The 21954-nt window shown below is 39.2% G+C and overlaps 1 protein-coding gene across 2 annotated transcripts in view; it reads right to left on the reverse strand.

The window, feature by feature from the left end:
* Positions 1 to 430: 430 nt before the first annotated feature.
* LRP12 (LDL receptor related protein 12) overlaps positions 431 to 21954 on the reverse strand; it is a 48964-nt gene continuing 27440 nt past the window's right edge. For both annotated transcript variants that reach the window (XM_036338031.1, XM_036338032.1), the window contains 5 exons: positions 12260 to 12395; positions 8135 to 8337; positions 5624 to 6728; positions 4220 to 4352; positions 431 to 2705 (listed from right to left, as the gene is read on the reverse strand). In XM_036338031.1, coding sequence (XP_036193924.1) covers positions 1839 to 2705; positions 4220 to 4352; positions 5624 to 6728; positions 8135 to 8337; positions 12260 to 12395 — 2444 coding nt within the window. In that variant the 3' untranslated portion in view covers positions 431 to 1838. The remainder of the gene's footprint in view (positions 2706 to 4219; positions 4353 to 5623; positions 6729 to 8134; positions 8338 to 12259; positions 12396 to 21954) is intronic.

Raw genomic sequence — 21954 nt, forward strand, 5'->3', positions numbered from 1 at the left:
TGGATGTCAGGTAGGAGAGAGACTTAGATTTTACTGTTTGACCCAGAAAGATTTATTAGTTAAGAAAAAATTTAAAACATGTGCTAGGAAACAAACCCAAAAAATCCTATGCATGGCAGTCTATTCTATAGGGGTCTGAAATGCATCCAAGCATAATATAAAGAGAACTGATTGGGGTACTGCATTGATTGATGATACATCAACCAGAGGTAGTTTTTCCAAGGCAAGTAACATGCAGGTCCGCAGGGAGTCTCATCCCCCAGTGCTGGTATAAGCAACAACTTTCCTAAAAAGCAGTTAAGGAAGAACTCCCCAAACCCCATGTTGTTTCTTCTTGAGAGACATGCTACATACTTGAAGGCCTGAATCTGTATATGCACCAAAATGAAACAAAAGTAAAGAGCAATTTAGATTTAAAAAGTACCTCAAAGCAATACAAAAAAAGTCACTTTAATTTTGATACATATTAAAACATTTCAGTCAGTTTCTCCTGACAGCATAACACGACAAATACACAAGACCTCAAACATGCTTTAAAATGACATTCAGCAAAGTATTTAAAACTTAATAAATAGCAATAATCACACACAAATACATACTTCATAATCATTAAGCTACGAAAACAGACAGCTAAAGAATAAATAAACAGGAATGGACAATAAAAATAATATGTGGGGTTTGCAAATTACTCTACTTAAAATAGGGGCTGATCTAAATGATTTGTTTTTCAACATGTAGCATGATCCCCCTCAAGAATAAAATATATTGAAAAAGTCACTTTCTTATAATAATGCAGTCTTTAAATACAACAAATAAATATAAAACCAGCAAAGAAATTTCAATTTGTAATAAAAATGCCCCCTTCACCCCCCCAAAGCTATGGAAATATATAGTTATTGTGGTAGCAAATAATAGTATTTAAAGTGATAGTGCTTATGCACTAAACTCATCTGAGACCTTTATATGATTTTAGTGCAAATCCCTAGGGTCCAATACAAGCATAACCCTATACCAGGGAAAGACATCACCAGTTGGAACTTATCTTGTACAATTTTTGTACATATTTTACAAAGTTCAAGATTTAATGCATAGTAGAATATCTTCATCCGCTCAATCCTGTCCCTAAATAGAGATGAAAAATAAATGACTTGTAATTTTACCATTTGGTTTAATACCATATTAGAGTATTAAAGTCAAGATTAGAAAACCTATAAAAGAGTTTCATTTTTGCCATTAGTTTACCTAACTTTATCTAAATTTCACATCACTGCATGTTCAACATAAGAGAAAAAATTTTAGACAAAGTTTTTTTTCCCTTTAACAAGTTCTTATTATGATGAAATCCAATAATATTTGGACAAATGATATATAAATAAAAACACATGTGAGTATAAGGGTCCCCACCCTGCATTGGGAGTACATTAACAACCTTGACTTCTAGTATATTAAGTTACAAGATGTACTGGCAAAAGCAGAAAGGGTTCAATTAAAATAAGATATTTTGTACAAATAATAGTTTTAACATAGATTAAACTGACATCGAATGAGTTTCAGCAGCCATATTTCTAACATGAACTACAGTACCAGGATAAAAACAATGAGAAACAAATGGAAGAACATCATTGAACAATATGAATACATAATGCATGTTTAGCTGCTGAAATAGCAAACTCTAAAGTTACAAATTGTTTAATTTAACCATGCAGGCTAACATACAATAATAAGAAATCACCTGCATCTTTTTTCTTTTTAAATTAATACTAGTTTAATTGTAAAGTTACAAAACAATGACTGGATATTGCTCCAACTTGAATGTAATTTCCTTTACGTGATCGTACCTAACAAAGTAACAAAGCCTCATCATCACTCGTTTCGTTTTTCAGCGTTGCCTCTAAGCACGTGTCCGGTATCTGGGCAGTGTGCACAATACCGCAGCGCTCACAGGGGCCGTCTCGGCTGCCTGGCCTCACGCCAGGGTTTGTTGCAGTATATGGTTGCCTGAAGCCTTGGCCTTGATCTGAGGCAAGATCAAGAAGAGGTCTAGAGCAGTCGTTCACATCCAAGTCTGAAGCTCCATCAGAAACTGGAATTAGCATTTCCACATCATCATCTTCTTCTCTTCCACTGACCCCGTTATCAAGTTGTCTCAAAGGACTCTGGTTCTGATTTACGGAGCTTGATCGACCTAACGTAAAACGTACCCAGCGTAGCCCCTGAGTCATCCGACTTAGTGCACTTGTGAGCTGGTGACGAGCTGGACTCACACTTGGGGGTTCCACACTGGTCACGTCCCTTCCATTATCGGAGTGGCCGCCCCGGGCACTCTGAGTGGAGGAACTTCCACTGGCTCCCACCGTTGCTTCTACGGCTGTGGTGGGAGGGACTTTCTGGGGCAGAGGAGCTGCAACCCCACCAGATGCTCCGGCTGCATCTCTCCTCTCACTCTCTGTGTCTGTGTCGTCTGACTCCACGGAAAACAAACTTCTGTGAGTGTGATTCCTTTCAGGTTCTCTGCTCGTACCCTGACTAGGGACAACCTCGTCACCATCTGCCGAGACCAAAGCCAATGACCCTGAATGACGTGATCTTGCAAAGCTGAAAATGCGATTCCAAATGTTGCTGGATCTGCCTGCCATAGGAAGTCTGATTGAAGTAAATCCAAGCTGGGATCGTACAGCTAGCCTCAGGTTTTCCAGAACAGAAGCCTACAAAAAGAAGAGATCTTTAAGAAAGCAAACAAGTACAAAGATTGGAAACACCCTCTAGTGAGACTGTGCTGTGGCTGAAGATTCTGTCCTCACTGCTAGGGTCTCTGAAGGAAGAATGAAGTTTTCTTGACTACACAGGCTCAACTCACTACGGAACCTAAGGTACCATGTGAACCACTGCTCACTGTGTAAGATTCTCTTAACACCTCATTTTTTATATGCAACTTTAAGGTGATATTTCATATTAGTTATAACAGCTACTTATTTAAGAACTTCACATAGTAATCCAATCCTAAAAGTGTACCGAAGTCAAAAGATAAAATTTGATACTTCTTTAGCTGGGAAGATGGAAGAATCGCCACCATAATTCACTAAATGACCTAAAGCAGTGTGGAAACTAGGCCCATATTTTTGTTGTTGTTTTTGCTGTTGTTTGATTTTTAACACAGAACAAGTGAATCTTGAATTACAAGGTTGAGACTTTCCAAAACGTGAAAATTATATTTCACAGTTGGTTCTCAAGGATTTGTTGTGTGACTGGACACTGAGGACTTGTAAATAAAGGAACTAATATATCTGTTATACAGCACAGGAATAAATAAATAAATAAATTTGTAATATGGCACAGGAAACAAAAAGCTAAAGAAATTAATTAATTAGTTAACAGCACTACATAAAGGTATCTGAGACATTTGAATTCTTTCTTTCTCTTTAAAGATGAAGTTTTATTTTCCAGCTTAGTATTAAGTATTAAATTATATCCTTATTATTGCAATTGGTGATTTTTAAGTAGTACATATGGGAGTGATTTAATTAGTACATATTGTCCGACTGAAAAGGAAAATCTACCTTTTTTCTAGATGAATGAGTTTACAGATTATGAAAAAAAACAAAACAAAAAACAAGCCTACCGCATTATATAAGACAGTCTTTAAGCTCCATCTAGTGGTTATTAAAAAGGAATATTCCAATGTGGGACAAACATGGCTTTATCAATCTGGCAGTTAGTACTGGAAATACGGCCTTTCCAGGACACAACGGTGAACTGGCACCTCCTTCCAAATGATGATCCAGGTTTCCTCTGCCCCTCCCCTCACAGGTGAAACCAGGAAGAAGTGACAGCACACGTTCTGTCACCGTCTGTGACGGGCTATTCCAGCATGTTACTAATATGTTACTAGCATGTTAATTTTAGTATGCATTCTGAAGTATTCTAAATGTTCAGTTGAAGAAGAATCAATTTGAGAAATTTCACTTTGGGTTTTAATTAAATTAATCAAAAGAGTAAAATGCTTAAGAACAATAGAACCAAGTCAGAAGAATGAAAAGTATACTTTTGTATGTTGTGGTATCTGTCAAGATATAATGACACAATGATGCTTTCAAATTCTCCATATATAACTCTTGACTTCACTGCAAAAATGTTGAGAGTCACGGGTCCGTCATCAAACATTCAAGTACAGGTTTCATTTTAAGAGGCACTGAAACAGAAATCATGAGTTGCGATATACCTGATTAGGTGAACACACAGGAAAATCTTCGACCGGTGGGATTAAGCCCTGAGCAATCAACTGTCCGTATGAGGGGGGAGCTTCTCTTCTTAGCAATTCTGCTTCCACTCTTGACAGCTGTGTTTCAAATGATCTTTGAGAAGAAACAAGGGAATTAAGAGGGTTAAAGAAAAAGGCAAGCAAAAAAATTATTTTTAATCATCACTAATCAAAACAATATGAATCTTAATATATTTGATCATCGTAAAAGCTTAGTCAACCAACATTTACTGATACCTATGAACCCCTACGCTGAGAACAGAGATGAAGCAGTGTGTCCTCAGGGGCTTTACACTGGCAGCCTGGATCATTGAGTTTTTTTTGTTTTTGTTTTAATCCTCACCCAAGGATATTTTCCCACTGATTTTCAGAGAGAGTAGAAGAGAGTGGGAAAGACAGAGAGAAATACCGACGTGAGAGAAACACATCCATTGGTTGCCTCCTACACGAGCCCTACCAGGGCCCGGGCTGGGGAGGAGCCTGCAACTGAGGTACATGCCCTTGACCGGAATGGAACCCGGTACCCTTCAGTCCACAGGCCGATGCTCTATCCACTGGGCCACTGAGTTTTCATAAATTAAAAATCCCTGTACAAGGAAAAGGTACTAGATGCCTACTTGCAACACTCAACCACTGAGCCATGCCAGCCGGGCCCCTATTAGTTTGTATGTAGCTTAGCTCCGGACAAACTGAACTATGCTTATCCTCTGAGCACGGCTGGCATTCCTATCTCTATGTATTTTCCCAGGCTGTTTTTTCAACTATACCTTTTCCCTATCTACCTTCTACTCATAGATTTCAAATGGCACTTGTTCAATGAAGGCCTCCCCCATCCTTCTTATGAGACCAGGCATCTTTGTACTTTCGTGCCACTTTGTTTTATAGCTCTTACAACACTTAACATTTTTGCCATCTTATTCTATCCACTCATTCCTTCCTCCTAATTGTAAACTACCTGTGAGATTGTCTTATTCATTTTTCTATTCATCTGTATAGCGCTTTGAACACAGTAGGTTCTCAAATATCTGAAATTATAAAAATACGGGTTACAAAATACAGCTCAGAATCGCAGCTTGTAAAATTCCTACAAAACAGACTAATCTGAAAATAGGAACCAGTAAATACAGATCAACTATTTTCACGTCATAAATCCAAGTACTGATTCACTTTTTTAAATGTGTGTAGCCTTCTGAGTCTTCAGCTTTTCACACTAATTTCTTAAATCAACAATATTTATTTATTTCTAAAATAATATGAAACAAAGACATATGGCTAACCACAGTAAGTAAGGTGCTCGTTGTAAATATTTGGGCCGTATTTTTACCGTAGAGGGCATTACCACTATAGTTCTGTCTTGATACTGACCTTCGCTCAAACATTCTCAGGGAATAAAGCTTACAGGTACATCCCAACGCAATGACGAGCAGCAGGCCGCAGATGAGGCTGCCGATGACGGCCGCGGTTATGACCCTGGTGGGCACAATCACCGGGCAGTTCTCCTCATCGCTGCCGTCGCCGCAGTCATCCTGAGAATCACACACCCAGCTTTCAAACACACAGCGATTGTTTTTACAGTGAAAATTCCCAGGCTGGCAAAAAAAGCAGTTTTTTTCGTCCGAGCCATTCGGGCAGTGATTCTGGTAGTTGCAGCGATCAGAACGAGGGTAACAGACACCGTTTCGGGAACATGGGAACTCCTCCTTCTGGCACATGGTACAGTTGACTTCATCCCTCCCATTGGGGCAATGCCAATACCCATCACAGCGCTGCTGCTCAGTGTAGCACCCCCAGTTACCCCCGCAGGGTATCTCCCAGGGCAAACAGAAGCCGTCTACTTGGTAAGTAGCGTTAAAGCCCCTTGCAGCATTCACTTTATCCGCACAGAAATGGACCCGTATCTGTCCAGAGGAAGAAACCACTGTAAGAGGCGCATGAGAATCAAAGGCAGTCAGCACACGCAAGAGCTTGTGCGGGTTCTCCTCTAATCCATCGTATATTTTGACATAATCACCATAACCAGTACCATCAAGTTTAAAGTCTGTGAAGCGTAGAATGACTTTGCGATGATCACCAGTGTCTATTAACCAGGTGCAGTTGCTTCCAGGAGGATAAAAGTCTGGGTAATTGGGAGAATTAAAAGTACCATAAAAGTATTTCAGCCACTGCCCACAAGTTGGCACATCACAGTCTATTTCATCTCCAAGGTCAAGGCAGTCAATGTTCCCGTCACATTTCAAAGACTCGGGGAGGCAAGTGTACACTTTGGTAAACCGAGACAGACACTGGAACTGGTTGTAAGCACAGGGCTGGAAAGCAGCGGGTGTAGGAGCATTAGCTTCTGTAGCACAGATCTCCTCATCGGAACCATCTCCGCATTCATCCATGTTATTGCATTTCCAGGCTTCCGGGATACACTTCCCATTTCCACAGCGGAACTGATCACAAGCACAGTGTGGCTCCTCAGATTTCCCTGGGAGAACATGGGAGGGACGGAGGGAGCGGAGAGGTAAGGAGAAAAAAACATGCTCTTTAAAATAAAAAATGCGTAAGAGTGAGTGATATATTTATAACAAATGTTGAGTAAGCCCAAGTGAAAGGGTTTCAAAAATCTTGTTTTAAAAAGTAGGTTAAGCTCTAATGGCAAATTAATATTAGCTCACTAATTACTCAGAGAACAAACCAATTCTGTTTTTACAGAAAGCTGTTTTACTGCAGAACATCCAGTAAAATGATGTAAGACACATAAACCAACAGGATATAGTGCCTAAAAATTTTAAATAATCTATTGCATAAACATTGAAATGATAGACATTTTGAAATAAAGAGAAATTCATCCACAGGAATCACCTTTTCAAATCAATTTTCTCATATTTTTTTAGGTGTTTATATAGATAACACAATATTTTGCTATGTATATTATAGTATATTTTGTAGGCCCATTAACTTAAATTCTTGCTAAGATTATATGATCAACTTTATGTTTATAGCATTTCATGTAATCATAACATAGCACTTCCAGTCTATAGTTTCTATTGTTTTAACATAACTGCAAAATATTGCATGAATCTGAGATAAAGGTATAAATTTAATCATCATAATGGGGGAAGAAGACAGAAAAAAATGGAAATGCTCATCTAATTCTAACTATCTTAGTGTACCGTCCTGAATATAAAACAACGAGGCAGAGAAAGAAAACCAAACATTAGATCCCTACAGTCCCAAAATTGACAATGTTGGGCCAATGCTAACATCTCCACTAACAACTTGTTTATTGGTAAATAGGTGACAGAAAATGTGCTTCAGAACCTTAAATAGTACAAAGACTATGTTTTTAAGAAAAAAAGAAATGAACATAAGTTTGCTAAAAAAGGCCATGCACCTCAGAAGATGTAAAATTATTTCAGCAAAAAATACACATAGCTCCACTGCTGAGTTCTTCACATGTGCATGACCTGGTCACTCTCTTTGGATACAGTTTAAAAATAGCCAGTACACTATAAACCATGAGGTGAATCTGAGTGTGTCTTTTTGTAAAGACAATGGTAATTCACAAACAAAAATGTATTCTGAAGTAACTTTCAGGATATGGGGAAGTAGCGAAAGGAGAAAAAGTTCTTTTAAACTAATGTGTTTAAAATATTTAAAAGCAAAGTGGCCTTTGTTTATAAAATTAATCATTTCATTAGGATGATACAAAACACCGTTTTAAGGCCCAGTTCTAGGGCCCCTGGACCTTTAGCTGCTAACTTCCCCCTCACAGCTGCCTGGAGAACAGTCTCGATGAAATGAACACTGCCGGGAGACTGGCTCCCAAGTGCCTGAGCAGTTACTACTGTCGAATTCTGTTCAGCACCTTTCTCCTTCTTAGAAACACACCTGAAAAGTATGCCAGTCTGAAGCCCTTCCGAGAGACGCTGTCATCGGAGTGGAACCGGATCCAGACGTGGTCTTGTGAAGAAATGTAGGGCGGCGGGACAGTGGAGCCACAAGCTCGGTAGCTCTCAATATTCTTGTATGTTTCTATTGTCAACCAGTCCAAACTGCACCTTCTGGACCCCTGGATGTCAAAATCCTGAAAACTACCAAACACACAAGAAAGTCAGAAAAGGCTATTAGATAGGGTAATTATAATACAACTAGAGGCCCAGTGCACGAAATTCATGCATGGGTAGGGTCCCTAGGCCTGGCCAGCGATCAGGGCCTATCGGGGCCTTCTGGTTGCCGACCCGGGCCTCCCTTCCCCAGCTACTGGCTGCCGGCCGGGGCCTTTCTTTGTTCTGTGCCATGCACACCCTGGTGGTCAGCGCATGTCATGGCGAGCGATCGAACTCCTGGTCAAACTCCCGAGGGGACAATTTGCATATTAGGCTTTTATATATATAAATGTATAATCTCCTTGGTTTTCCAGACATACAACTATATCATCTACACTAATAAAAGAGAAACATGCAAATTGGTGTCACTCTGCTACACCCACCAGCCAATCAGAGTGACTGCAAATTAACCCAACAAAGATGGCAGTTAATTTGCAAATGCAGGCGTGGAGCGAAGACTAAAGGCTCCGGCTGGAGTGAAGACTGAAGAGGCTTGGCTTCTCCGCTGCCTCACTGCGGCTGAACCAAAGGCCTGGGTCCCAGGTGCCGGAGGAAAACCGGTGCCGGCAGCCAGGGGAAGGAAGGCCTATTGCACGGATCTCTTAGTGCAATGGGCCTCCAGTCAGCAAATAATAATGCTGTCCACTGTTCCTATATTCATCTTTCTCTCAGATTCCAGAGTAATACTTCTTTATAAGTAATGTCAGATTCCAAAAACAAGTGATAGCTGGTGCCTTTTCCATCTTCTTCTCTCTGTGCGTATGTGTTTAGGAAAGACTACCGCTAATGCAGAATATCCTAAATTGTCCTGTGTTTGAACCCAAAACACCACTCTGTAATCTAACACACACAGAGAAAGCCAGCAGTCTCTTAGATTATACTGGTCATCTGCTTGCTTAATGAAAAGTTTATAGTTTACATTTTCAGGAGAGCAAATAGCATAAATCTGAGCAAAGTATAAAGAACTAAAAATAAAATTTTCAGTGAAAAGTCCCAGAGTTTGAAAATACCTTTTTTACGTAAGTTACTTTATAGTTAAATATTATCCTGTAGTTCACAAAATGTGGGCATGAGTAAAGAGCAAAAAGTCAAGTAAATAAAAGCATGTACATAATTAGTTACTGCTATGAAAAAAGAAAAACCAAACTATCATTTTCTAATAACATATTTCACCAAAAAGTGAAGATCTGACTTTATCTCCTTGCCTCTGCCTTAAACTAAGTTATAATAAAGTTAATTATCCAAGATTATTATACCAGGATATTTTCTCTCTACATATTCTGAATAACTATAACAAAGGCTGGCAGACAATTCGATTATTTCCACTTTTCACTATTATGAATAATGTTTTAAAGAATCCTTATATATGCACCTCTCTCTATACACATGAACAAGTATTTCTCTAAGACATATTTTTCTGGAAGTAGAGCTACTAGGTCAAAAGTCAAAATTCCACTGAGAGAAATGTTCCATGGAGTGTGTAGGAAAGTACCTTATACCCCATAACTCTGGCAAAAGGAGATATTCTGTTTTTTTAAAAAAATGTGTTGCCAATTAGGTGGACAAAAGATTATCACTGCTCTATTTTGTGTTTCCGTATGTACTGAGATTGAAACTCTTTTTCTTATTTTCTTCTATCCTGTATGGAATGCCTTTCCATTTTCTTAATGGTATCTTTTAATGAGTTTTTAATTTCAGTTTTGATCAAGCCTAATTTATTTTTTTTCCTTTATGTTTAGTGCTTTTACTGTCCCCTCTAAGATACCTTTGCCTACCCCAAGGTCCCAAAGATATTCAACAATGTTCTTTGGTAACATTTTAGAGTTTTAGCTTTCACATTCATACTTAGGGCTGATCTTAAATTAATGTTTGTGTGTTCTCAGGGACAGGCTGAGATTCTTATACTATTTTTGTTCTATCATGCAATTAAATCATTGTCCGATCACCCTGAGCTTGTGGAGGTTTGATTTTATATTTTGTTAAGTGAGTTTATTCAACTTTGTCCTCAGTCTTAGGTGAAGTCTTAATTTTAGGGCACTGTCTTTACTTATAAAGTATTTACCAAGCCCCTTGAACTCAGCAGGTTTCAAACTCTGATCTTTTGAACAATTTAAGATTTTACTTCACTATTCACAAGTGATACTTGATTATATATATATATGTGCATGGAAAGTTTGGTATTACCATGACAATAATTTCAGTAAGAACTAGGATGAAAATCACTGTCTGATTCATTAGGTTGTGTACATCCATTCAGTAACTCCTTCCAGAATTTAGGGAATCTTCCTTTAGAGATGGAGCTCACCTCTAATTTTATTCTGCATTTCAGTATTCTGCTTGTTTTTTGGGTGGCTTACTTGTGAAATCTCAAGGATCCACCACATGATCAGAACCAGATGGCAGTAATCTATGCAGCCTCCTCCGTGCTGGCAAGAACTTCCAAGTTTTACATAACTGATCTGGGAGGATGCACATTTCATTTTGGGGCTGGATTTTTTAGGTTAAAAGACAAAAATCTCTGAAAATTCTAGTTTTATGTTGAAAAAGATCCAACACTTGGAACCCCTATGGTAAAAATGCTATTTTATACACACATTTATACTTGGTCATATTACAAGTAACAGCAAAACAGGCATACTGCTCAGATTCCAACCTGGGTATGTTTGCGGAAAGATAACCTCAATGGCACATCCCACCAATGCATGGAGAGAATCACCTCCCCCCGGAGTGGAAGAGGAGGCCTGGGGCTGAGGGGGCCAAAGGAAAACAAGCCAGTGGTCTCTGTTTTACGGCTTCCACAGAACAATGGGAATAGACCACAGTTGTGTGTCTCAAGAGAGAATGGTTCTCGCATTAATAAAAGGATATAGAAAAGAGGGGAAACGATACAAAGGTAGGCTCCATTTACAATCTCATTTTAATAAATGTTAAGTGAAGGGATTTAAGTCTATGATCTGCCAAGTTTCTTCTACTAGTAATTTTAAAATTCCATGCTTCTTACCTACAGAAATGAGACAGTGAAGGAATGTCGAAGGCCCTGTGTGCTGCTGCAGACACAATCTCTGTGGCAGGAATGACATTCTTACTTGTGTGTCAGTGCCAACTACAGTTCTTTGTTTAGGCACACCAACTTTTTCCCCTCCCCTTCAGACACCCCGCCCCTTCCGCCCCCCATCCCCAGAGCCTTGATATAATTTCCATAAGCAAGCAATATCTAGTTCCACTAAATATTTTCTCCTTAATATCTTATCCCCACAGTGTTTCTCTGCCATTTTAAATGTTTTTAAAATGAATCTTAATCTTTCTTATTTATATCGTATTTATTCTCAGAATCTTAAACTTCTAGCTATTTTCCCTAGGAATATCTTTGCAACTTTGTACTCTTAACCAATGTTCTTTTGTTTCAAAGTGAAAACAGAGGCTTGTTTTTCTAAACCCTACATTTATCCATTATCAGCTTGCTTCAAGTTTTGCACATGCATCTATACACACAGACATACCTATTATTGTTTTACTCGTTAAGGCAGAGGACTCTACTAATGAGACTGATGTTACAGGCTAGATCTCCAAGTGGATTAATGAGTTTTGTTTACTTGTCCCATGGCCAAAAATTATACTCTTGAACCTAATAAGCTATTTTGCAAATGTGTACCTTTTGTTAAAAAGTGGCCTAGAAAAGTATGAATGACTCAGTGCAAATCCATTACCACCAGTAGGAATTCAAAACACATGTCCTCAGAGTAGGGAAAGGATGGACTATTATTCTGACCCTTAAGATGATACTGATAACTATAATTTATTACATTTTCTGAAAATCATCTTTTTATATGTTGAGTATTGATACTTGGAAACAGAAATACTTTGTAATAAAACAGTGTCTATTAATACAGAAAGAAGCCAGAATTACCTTATAGTAATAATTTCCCCTGGGTTTGCCCTGATGAGCCAGCTACAGTTGATCTTGGCAGGATATTCAGAAGGCCAGCCTGGACTCGTGATTACACCACTCGGTGCTCGAATCTGTTCTGGAGTTTCTCCACAAGCTGGAAGACAGCCAAAGCGATCTTAGCTAATTATCAAACTTTAAAACAAAACATTAAGTAAATCAGTGCTTATTTTTAAAAAACAAACACTTCACACATCAAATCACATACAGTAAAATATGGTATAAACTTTAAAAAGGTTTTATTATTCTAATGAGATATTTTACTTTCCTTCCTTTTAGTCAAATTATCTTCTCCTAATTAAGTACACATTTGGAGGAGGCATGGAGGTTTTCAAAGCGGATCTTTGAATAACAGTTTAAGAGTCAGAATTGCTAGCTTTAGTCATGAGATCAATCAATTGCATGCTTCACCCACCACCCACCACCCACCCTTCCATCTTTTTTCAAAATTCACCTTTTACAGTTATTTTCTTTATTATAAACTACCTAAAATTCAATGTTTACTAAACTACTGTGCATAGATCCTTAGGAGTACTACTTTGCTTTTTGGACACTTTAAATAAAAGACTATGATATAAATAGTCTTAGGAATAAAATAATTAAGGGAAAGCACATATAAATATAATAATAAGCTGGATTGTTAAAAAGTTAGTGGATGATTGGATAAAGACAGCCAACATTATTTCAAAATTACTGCAAAGTAGTAAACTTATTCATAATACTTCCAATTGTATTACAGGGTCAAGAATAATTCCTAAATTATTTTAAAAATAAAGGTTTGAAATAGTGATTAAAATATCATTATGTGATTAGATATCTGAATATCATAGAAAAATACAGAATAAGTTCAAACTACTACTAACACTTTCCTGGATCATTCTCCTTGACTATCTTGAGCTCCCACAGTAATACACTTAACATTTTACCTATTCGTAACTCAGTTCATAATCTGATAATTTGTTCTCTTTCAATTTAAAAAATAGTCACTGGGCTACAAATATATATAATAAATGTTTAAGCCTTCAGGAAAATTTAATATGCTAGAACCTCTTAGTTGATATAATTTAGACAAATTTATTTTTTTCTGATTTTTAAAGTAACAGATTAGAAGCAGCAAATTACAAGAGTAGCTGCCAGGGGTACACAGAGAGTCATCAGAAGTGATGGGTGCAATGTTCAGAAAAATAAAAAGTATGTGCTGAACTCAAAAACCACAAGCGCTGAGAGCCTGTTCAATACCACCTGTCTTCCCAAAAGTAATAGAACACTCTCATCTACACTAATAAAAGAGCAAGATGCAAATTAACCATCATTCTGTCACTCTGCTACACCCACAAGTCATGCCCACCAGCCAATCAGAGCGACTATGCAAATCAACCCAACTAAGATGGCGGCGGCCACAGGGCTGGAGTGAGCAGGAGACTTGGGTTGCCCCCAGCGATGGAGAAAGCCAAGCTTCCCGCCTGCCCTGGCTGGCCCTGAGCTCCACCCAAGGCTACAAAGTTTCAATTATAGAAGATAAATAAATCCCAGATACCTGCTTCCAGCTGCCCTGGCCTCCACTCAAGGAGGAGCTGGGAGCCTGGGTTGCCAGGGGCAACCAAGGTTTCCAGCCAGACCTGGGCTCTGTTCAAGGCTACAAAGTTTCAATTATAGAAGATAAATAAATCCCAGATACCTGCAAAAAAAGGAAAGGCTGGGAGCTTGGGTCGACGTCCATCAGCCCCTCACCCAGGCTGGCCAGGCACCCCAACGGGACCCCCCACCCTGAAGGGGCTGTGGGCAGCCTGAAAACGGCCCTCAGCACCTCACCCAGGCTGGCCACACCCCATGGGGTGAGGATCCCTGCTGGTGGGCTTGGCCAGCCTGAAAACAGCCATCAGCCCCTCACCCAGGCTGGCCAGGCACCCCAGAAGGACCCCCACCCTGATCCGGGACACCCTTCAGGGCAAACCAGCTGACCCCCACCTGTGCATCAGACCTCTATCCTATATTATAAAAGTGTAATGTGCAAATTGACCCTAACAGCAGAACGACTGGGAATGACTGGTCACTATGACACACACTGACCACCAGGGGGCAGATGCTCAATGCAGGAACTGCCCCCTGGTGGTCAGTACGCTCCCACAGGGGGAGCTCTGCTCAGCCACAAGCCAGGCAGAAGGCTGCCAGCACAGCGGTGGTGGCGGGAGCCTCTCCTGCCTCCTCAGCAGCACTAAGGATGTCCGACTGCAGCTTGGGTCTGCTCCCCGCTGGCAAGTGGACATCCCCCGAGGGCTCCCAGGCTGCCAGAGGGATGTCTGACTGCCAGCTTAGGCCCAGTCCCCTGGGGAGCCTGCGAGAGGGCACAGGCCAGGCTGAGGGACCCTCCCCCCCAAGTACACAAGTTTTTGTGCACCGGGCCACTAGTTATATCATAATTAGTCATACTTAGCTAAATAAGTTGAGTGAATAAATGAATCAAGCAAGTAAAGGGCCTGATACAACATGTGGGCTGAAATGTCATGCTTTTTGGGTTCTGCTGTTAGTTTAAAATTTAGGTAACCCAATTTGTAGAAAGGCAAGTATCCCTATACAATTATACTTTGCAATAATGACCCTGTTTATTTTGTTTGTTTGTTTCTCTCTCTCTCTCTCTCTCTAACAGAGGTTATAATTTGTTCCATTTAGGCTAGAATGCTAGGAAGTATACTATAAAGTTTTTATCCACAAAGACCAAAATAAAGCAAGCTATACTGCTCAGTTTAGTAATCCTTATTTCTATAGAATAACCCACTACCTGAAAGAAAACAACAACACATGCAATTAAAGTGTTCATGCCTAAAATGGGTCTATCCTGGAGTTAGAGTACATTGCCAAAGGGATCTTGTTTTCAATCACTTTCAGAACAGAGAGATTCATGGCACAGAACAAAAGGACATATCAAGAACCTAGCACACATCTGATTGCCTTCCCACAGTTAAAGCTTGAAAGGATCTTTGTTGTTTTTAATTTCATTGATTAAAATTTCCCTTATAAAAATTTAATTTTAATATGACCCTTTAGGAAAAGACTAATTTTAAACAAATGTGATTCTATTTTAAGAGCTTATTAACAATGGAATGCTAGAGTTTTGCTTCTAACTATGCTCTAATGCAGCGAATTTCAACTTTTTTCATCTCAGGGCACACATAAACTACTTATTAAGATTCTGCGGCACACCAAAAGTACAACATTCTTCTGACAAAAGAAATAGGTATAATTTTGATTCATTCACACCAGACAGTGATTGGATTGGCCGTTGTCATCTTTTAATTTGACAATCTAAGGGAAGAGGTCAGTGCCCCTGATTAAATAGTCAGGTACTGCATGTTTTAAAAATTCTTGCAGCACCACGGTTGAAAATTGCTGCTCTAATGAGTTACCATCACAATAATTAATGAAAAGATATCCTAAGTCATTAAAAAGACTTTTTTCTTTTTATCCCTTGCCAAAGCATTCTGGAATTATATATTAAAGAATTCTTAAGTTTATGAAGATACAAACAAGCATACAAATAAACAAGAAAAAATAATCATCACTCCTTCCCAAGAATGTAGAAAATTGCTCATATTCATGAAAAGATTCATCTACATTAAAGATAATAATTAATTCTGGATTCAATTACATTTAACTTAAAATCATAATACTGCACTGAGATATAAGTACACAAATACTTATTAGCTGATTTAACAGCAATGAGGTAGATACATCCAAAAACTAGGGGAATAATTTATGACAAAGCAGACAATTGTTAACTTTTAAATAAATGAATAGACTAGTTATAGGGGAAAACAAGAAAGAGTTTTATTAGGTTTTTATTTTATTAGGTTTTGTTTAAAAACTTTCCCCCCAAAATACCTGAGAAACCCATAGGTGGTGCTCTTATACCAAAAATTAAAGAATTTATGTTCTGGTATGAATGCTCAAAAATACTGTTATGAATATTTTCACACAATTGCCCAAGGATAGTAGTAAGACCCATCTCCCATAAATAAGAATGGTTATCTTAAAATGTAGTATTTTACATTCCTAATACAATAAGTACTTTAAAAACAAAACTATATCATAATGTTTCTCCCACACCTGGTTATTCATATAGATTTTGATATGTTAATTTTGCATATTGCAACATGACTGGTTTCAGATCCAGCCAGTGGCTTTTTATCAACACATTTTTGCATGTACAATACATTGGGGGCACGTAGATATTCTCTAGTACAATCGTAACTTATTCCCTTCTCTACCTGAGAAAGAATAATTCAAATGCGAAAATAGTAAGATTAACATTAGAACATTAAAAATATTTTTTCCTCCTTTTTGGGTTAATAGTTTTCACCAATATACAGGTAGATTTGGAATCAGAAAACCTAAATTTAGTGGCTTTGTCATAATGTAAACTACTAAATCTTTTTGGGTCTTGGTTTCCTCGTGTATCAAAATAAGGAGTTGCTATTTGAATATCTCTAAGGTCTATTTCAGCCCTAAATCTTGCCCTCATTCCCGATCATACTGATTCCTCATATGCTGTTGTTCATGGTTCATTCCCAAGACTTCTGCTCTTCTTATTTTCTAGGGAAGATCTCATTCATTCCTATACTTACCGCTATACTTAGAGTTCATGGGTTTAAAATCTCCTACCCAGAGATTTTGCATAGTCAAAAGCCCACTGGACATTCCAATTTCAATTCAACGTGATCAGAATTGGGTGTTTCTCTAATCCTTCTCTTTATATCCTATATACAGCAGTCCCCTCTTAACTGAGGTTTTGCTTTCCATTGTTCAGCTACTCATGATCAACCAGGATCCATAGTTATTAAATGGGAAAATACAGAAATAAATAATTTATAAGTTTTAAATGTTGAGCTATTCTGAATAGCGTGATGAAATCTCACGCCACGCTGCTCCGTCCCATGTGGGTTACGAATCATCCCTTTGTCTCTGTTTATGCTATCCTCTTGCTAGACATTCAGTAGTTGTTTCTGTTATCAGATTGATTATTAGAAAGAGAGAGAGAGAGAGAGAGAGAGAGAGGGAAAGTCTCATAACTTTTATGACAGTATCCTATATAATAAAAGCCTAATATGCTAAGTGTCTGGTTGACCAGTCGGCCATTCAACCAATCAAAGCATAACATGCTAATGATATGCTAAGGCTGCTTAACCGCTAGCTATAATGTGCACTGACCACCAGAGGGCAGACAGTCGATTGGTCAACCAGTTGCTATGACATGCACTGACCACCAGGGGGCAGACACTCTGACCAGTAGGTTAGCTTGCTGCTGGGGTCTGGGCCGATCAGGACTGAGCGAGATGGGCTGGATACACCCTGGAGCCATCCCATGGCCCCTCCCTGGCTGGCCAACCTCCTGTGTCCCTCCCCTGCCCCAATTGTGCACCGGTGGGGTCCCTCGGCCTGGCCTGTGCCCTCTCGCAATCCGGGACCCCTCGGGGGATGTCAGAGAGCCAGTTTCAGCCCGACGGCAGAACAACTGGTCGCTACAATGTGCACTGACTACCAGGGGGCAGATGCTCAATGCAGGAGCTGCCCCTTGATGGTCAGTGCGCTCCCACAGGGAGAGCGCCACTAAGCCAGAAGCCTGGCTCATGGCTGGCAAGCACAGCGGTGGTGGCAGGGGCCTCTCCTGCCTCCGCAGCAGCACTAAGGATGTCCAACTGACAGCTTAGGCACATTCCCTATAGGGAGCGGGCCTAAGCCATAGGTCAGACATCCCCTGAGGGCACTCGGATTGCAAGAGAGCACAGGCCACCGGGCTGAGAGACACCCCCCCCCCCAAGTGCATGAATTTCATGCACTGGGCCTCTAGTATTGTTATAATTGCCCTATTTTATTATTAGTTATTGTTGTTAATCTCTTACATGTCTAACTTATAAATTAAACTTTATCACAGTTATATATGTATAGATAAAACAGCATATATAGTGTTTAGTACCATCCACTGTTTCAGGCATTCACCGGAGGTCTTGGAATGTACCACCCACAAATAAGGGACCTACTGTATTCTTAATCTTTACTGATTTAGGCATCATTTAGTTAAATAGTCACTTCATCTAATTCAAATAAAAAGGAAATCTACTTTAAGAATACCACAGGCAATCTCAAAGATTTTCAAGCACAGGAAATAAAGTAAAGCCAGGCCCTACAATGACTAAAACTCAAAATTTCCAAGTCAGAAATTGAGACTGCCTTCACCACCTCTTAGGCCTGTTTTATCTTTTACACATCTGCCCCAATCTTCCAATTGGCTTCTTCTTGAGTCCTCTATTTTTTCATTATTTCAGTTTCTTATAATAATTTTCTATTCCCAATTCATCATAACACTTTAGCTTAAGAACTACTATCAACTGTAATTTCATTTTTCTTAGTTTATTACATTTAATGTTATTAATTTATATTACACGTTTTTATATAAAAGATTTTTGGTGACTTGTTGCAGTCAATTTACTAATACTTAAGACTCCACTGTCTCACTTGTAAATGAGGATTAAAACACTACCTACCGCATAAATGCTACAAGGATTAACTATGGTTATTTTGGTAAAGGACTTAGCACACGGCTTGAATTACAGTAAACTGTCAATGAGTAACACCATCTAATATGCCAAATCAGATTGGTCGGTTGGCAGTAACAGCAGGAGTGCGGTATTGAGACTGCCACGAAGGCTGTGTGAGAAAGAAGGCGAAGTGGGAAAGAACCCAATGACTGTTCATCCAACATGTAACTGGGCACCACTCTGCTCTGGGAAGAATGAGAAATGATGCCATGATTAACTGCTTATCTGACATGGGTAGAAGCCAGGGTAAGAATGGGGTTGAGACACATACAAAACCTTGCTTTAGAAAATGAATCTCTTCTGTTTTAAACCAAAGTGTTTACATGCTTCTGCTAGTTTTGTGAGAGTTTCACTATGGAACAAATCTCACCCTGTTCATAAATAAAGGGTAGCATTTATAGTCAATGGTGGCCCCTATCATTTGGTCATCACAATATAGAGTGTTTTATAAATATTAACTCAATTTTGGCTGATAAATACAAAAACAATTAAAAATGTTGAGGCTACTAATAAGGGTTTGATTTGATCCCAATAGAAATAAAGGTACTTTAAAATATCTCCAAAATAAAAAACAGTAAGCAAATGGCAGCTGTTGAATAGCCCTATGGGATGAGAACAAGAATGATCCTGAAGGTTACCAAGTAAATCATGCAGAATATTGAAAGATGAGCGGGCAAAAGTAGGTTTACATAATACAAATAAACAATACAATTAATTAATAAATAATAATACAAAATAAATTTACATACTCACAACTGGACGTTTACTTTTGCCCACACTGTACTGTGCCCATTAAGCAATAAAAGGCACTTTGACTGAGAAAAACCAGAATAGGTAGTTAGGTGATTAGTATCAAAACCAGATACCTATTGTCTGACTGTTAATTTAGGAGCAGGGTAGTAGTTTGAAAACTTAAAGGCTGAGAATGGTGCACAGTATTAAAAATGAGATTTCTGTGGCAGGTCAGAAATTTATGGCGCAGAGGTTCAAGGCCTGTGACTTAATGCGAGGCATGTGTGGTCAGATCTGTGGATCCCAAGCTGCTGCTGACATCAGTGTCAGGTACCTCCTTTTCTCATTTAATCTAAGTATTATCCCTACTTAACAGAGGAGGAAAAAAGTGGAGGCACCAAAATTAAGTAATTTTCCCAAGATCACAAAAAGGTAGTAAGTGTCACAACAGGGACCGGGACCCAGGCAAAGGCTTCAGAGGCTGGACTCTTAACCACGAGGACACACAACCACCTCCTAGGCAGCCCCTGTGACAGCTGGAACAGTATCTGGGGTAGAAGTATCTTGACTGGAATTCAGGAAAGATAAAAGTGGTCTATTTCAGAAAAAAGATCTATTGTTCCTATACTAACATGGAGAGAAAAGACATAAGCTACATAAGCCAGTCAGAGAAAGATAAGTATCACATGATGTCACTCATATGTGGAATCTAATGAACCAAATAAACTAATGATCAAAAACAGACCCAGAGACATAGAAGCATGAACAGACTGTTGAACCTCAGAGGGAAGGCAGGGGAGGATGGGGGGGAAGAGATTGACCAATGAACTTGTATGCATATATATACATGACCCCTGGACACAGACAATGGGTGGTGAGAGTCTGGAGGCAGGAGTGGACTAGAAGAGGTTAATGGGGGGGAAAAGGAGGGTCTATGTAATACTTTCAACAATAAAGATTAAAAAAAAATAACAGAGAAAGAGGGTATACTTAGACTTAAAAAAAATCTTTATAAACATTTTCTAGAACCTACCTTTAATAAAACATGTACATATACACATTCATTATATGTAAGATGATCAGAGCATTGGGTAGAACAGTAGCAATAGGGGATACAGTGAAGGCTGAGGGAGATATTTCAAAGGAAAGAGAGAAAAGGGAAAGGAGAAGGCTGAGTGACTGGAAGATGGTTAATGTTGTACAGAAAGAGTTTAGAAAGCAAGCATGTTGAGTCTGAAGTCTCTGGGCCACTGAGAACACTGGGCAAGTGGTCAGTGAGGGTCAGAATCTGCAAGATGATAAAATACAAGAACATTTGTCAGACTGTCACACAGGACATAGCTCAGCCCTGTAACCTCAACAGGAAACACAAGAGGCTCATGCTAGGAAGAAATCGCTCTGTCTGAAAGCCCTCCATGCAGCCTGACTGGGTTTGCTGTCCGCACCTAGAGTCTTGATTTCTTTGACCCTTTGCTGTCCAGATTCCTCGAATAGGTTTTCTGATCACCTGGTACCTGAGCTGAGCTTGTCACTGAGGATGAACAGAGTTGGGAGGAAACAGACTGAACATGCCTACTTCCCTTAGAATTACTCCAAGTTTCATTCTCATTTTTTCAAGAAGCGATAAAACTGAACTTGTCCAGGAAATAATTTCGAGCATTCTAACAGCAATATTTACTACTCTAAGATGGGAAAGATTTAAATGATCACTTAAAAGGTATAATTCAGCCCTACTGATGTGGCTCAGTTGTTGAGCGTCAACCTACGAACCAGGAGGTCATGGTTGGATTCCCGGTCAGGACACATGCCTGGGTTTTGGGCTTGATCCCCAGTAGGGGGGGCATGCAGGAGGCATCTGATCAATGATTCTCTCTCATCATTGATGCTTCTGTCTCTCCCTCTCCCTTCCTCTCTGAGATCAATAAATATATATGAAAAAACATGATCTCACTCATTTATGGGTAATAAAGACCAGTATAAACTGATGAACAAAAATAGATACAGGGCAGAGCAGCCTCGAACAGACTGTCAAACTACAGCCGGAAGGCTGGGGAGGATTGGGGGGCGGGAGGTGGGGGTAAGAGATCAACCAAAGGACTTGTATGCATGCATATAAGCATAACCATAAGACAATGGAGGTTAGGGGAGGCCGGGGGATTGTCAAGGGGGGGAAAAAGGAGACATATATAATACTCTTTGTAATACTTTAAGCAATAAAAAAAAATAACCAAAGTAAAAAAATAATAATAATAAAGAAAAATAAAAGGTACAAATCAGGGCAAGTATATAAACTTATATGAATCTATCACTCATACTTAGGATTCTCTCTTA

The sequence above is a fragment of the Myotis myotis genome, unplaced genomic scaffold, assembly GCF_014108235.1.
Source record: "Myotis myotis isolate mMyoMyo1 unplaced genomic scaffold, mMyoMyo1.p scaffold_m19_p_16, whole genome shotgun sequence".
Classification (NCBI taxonomy): Eukaryota; Metazoa; Chordata; class Mammalia; order Chiroptera; family Vespertilionidae; genus Myotis; species Myotis myotis.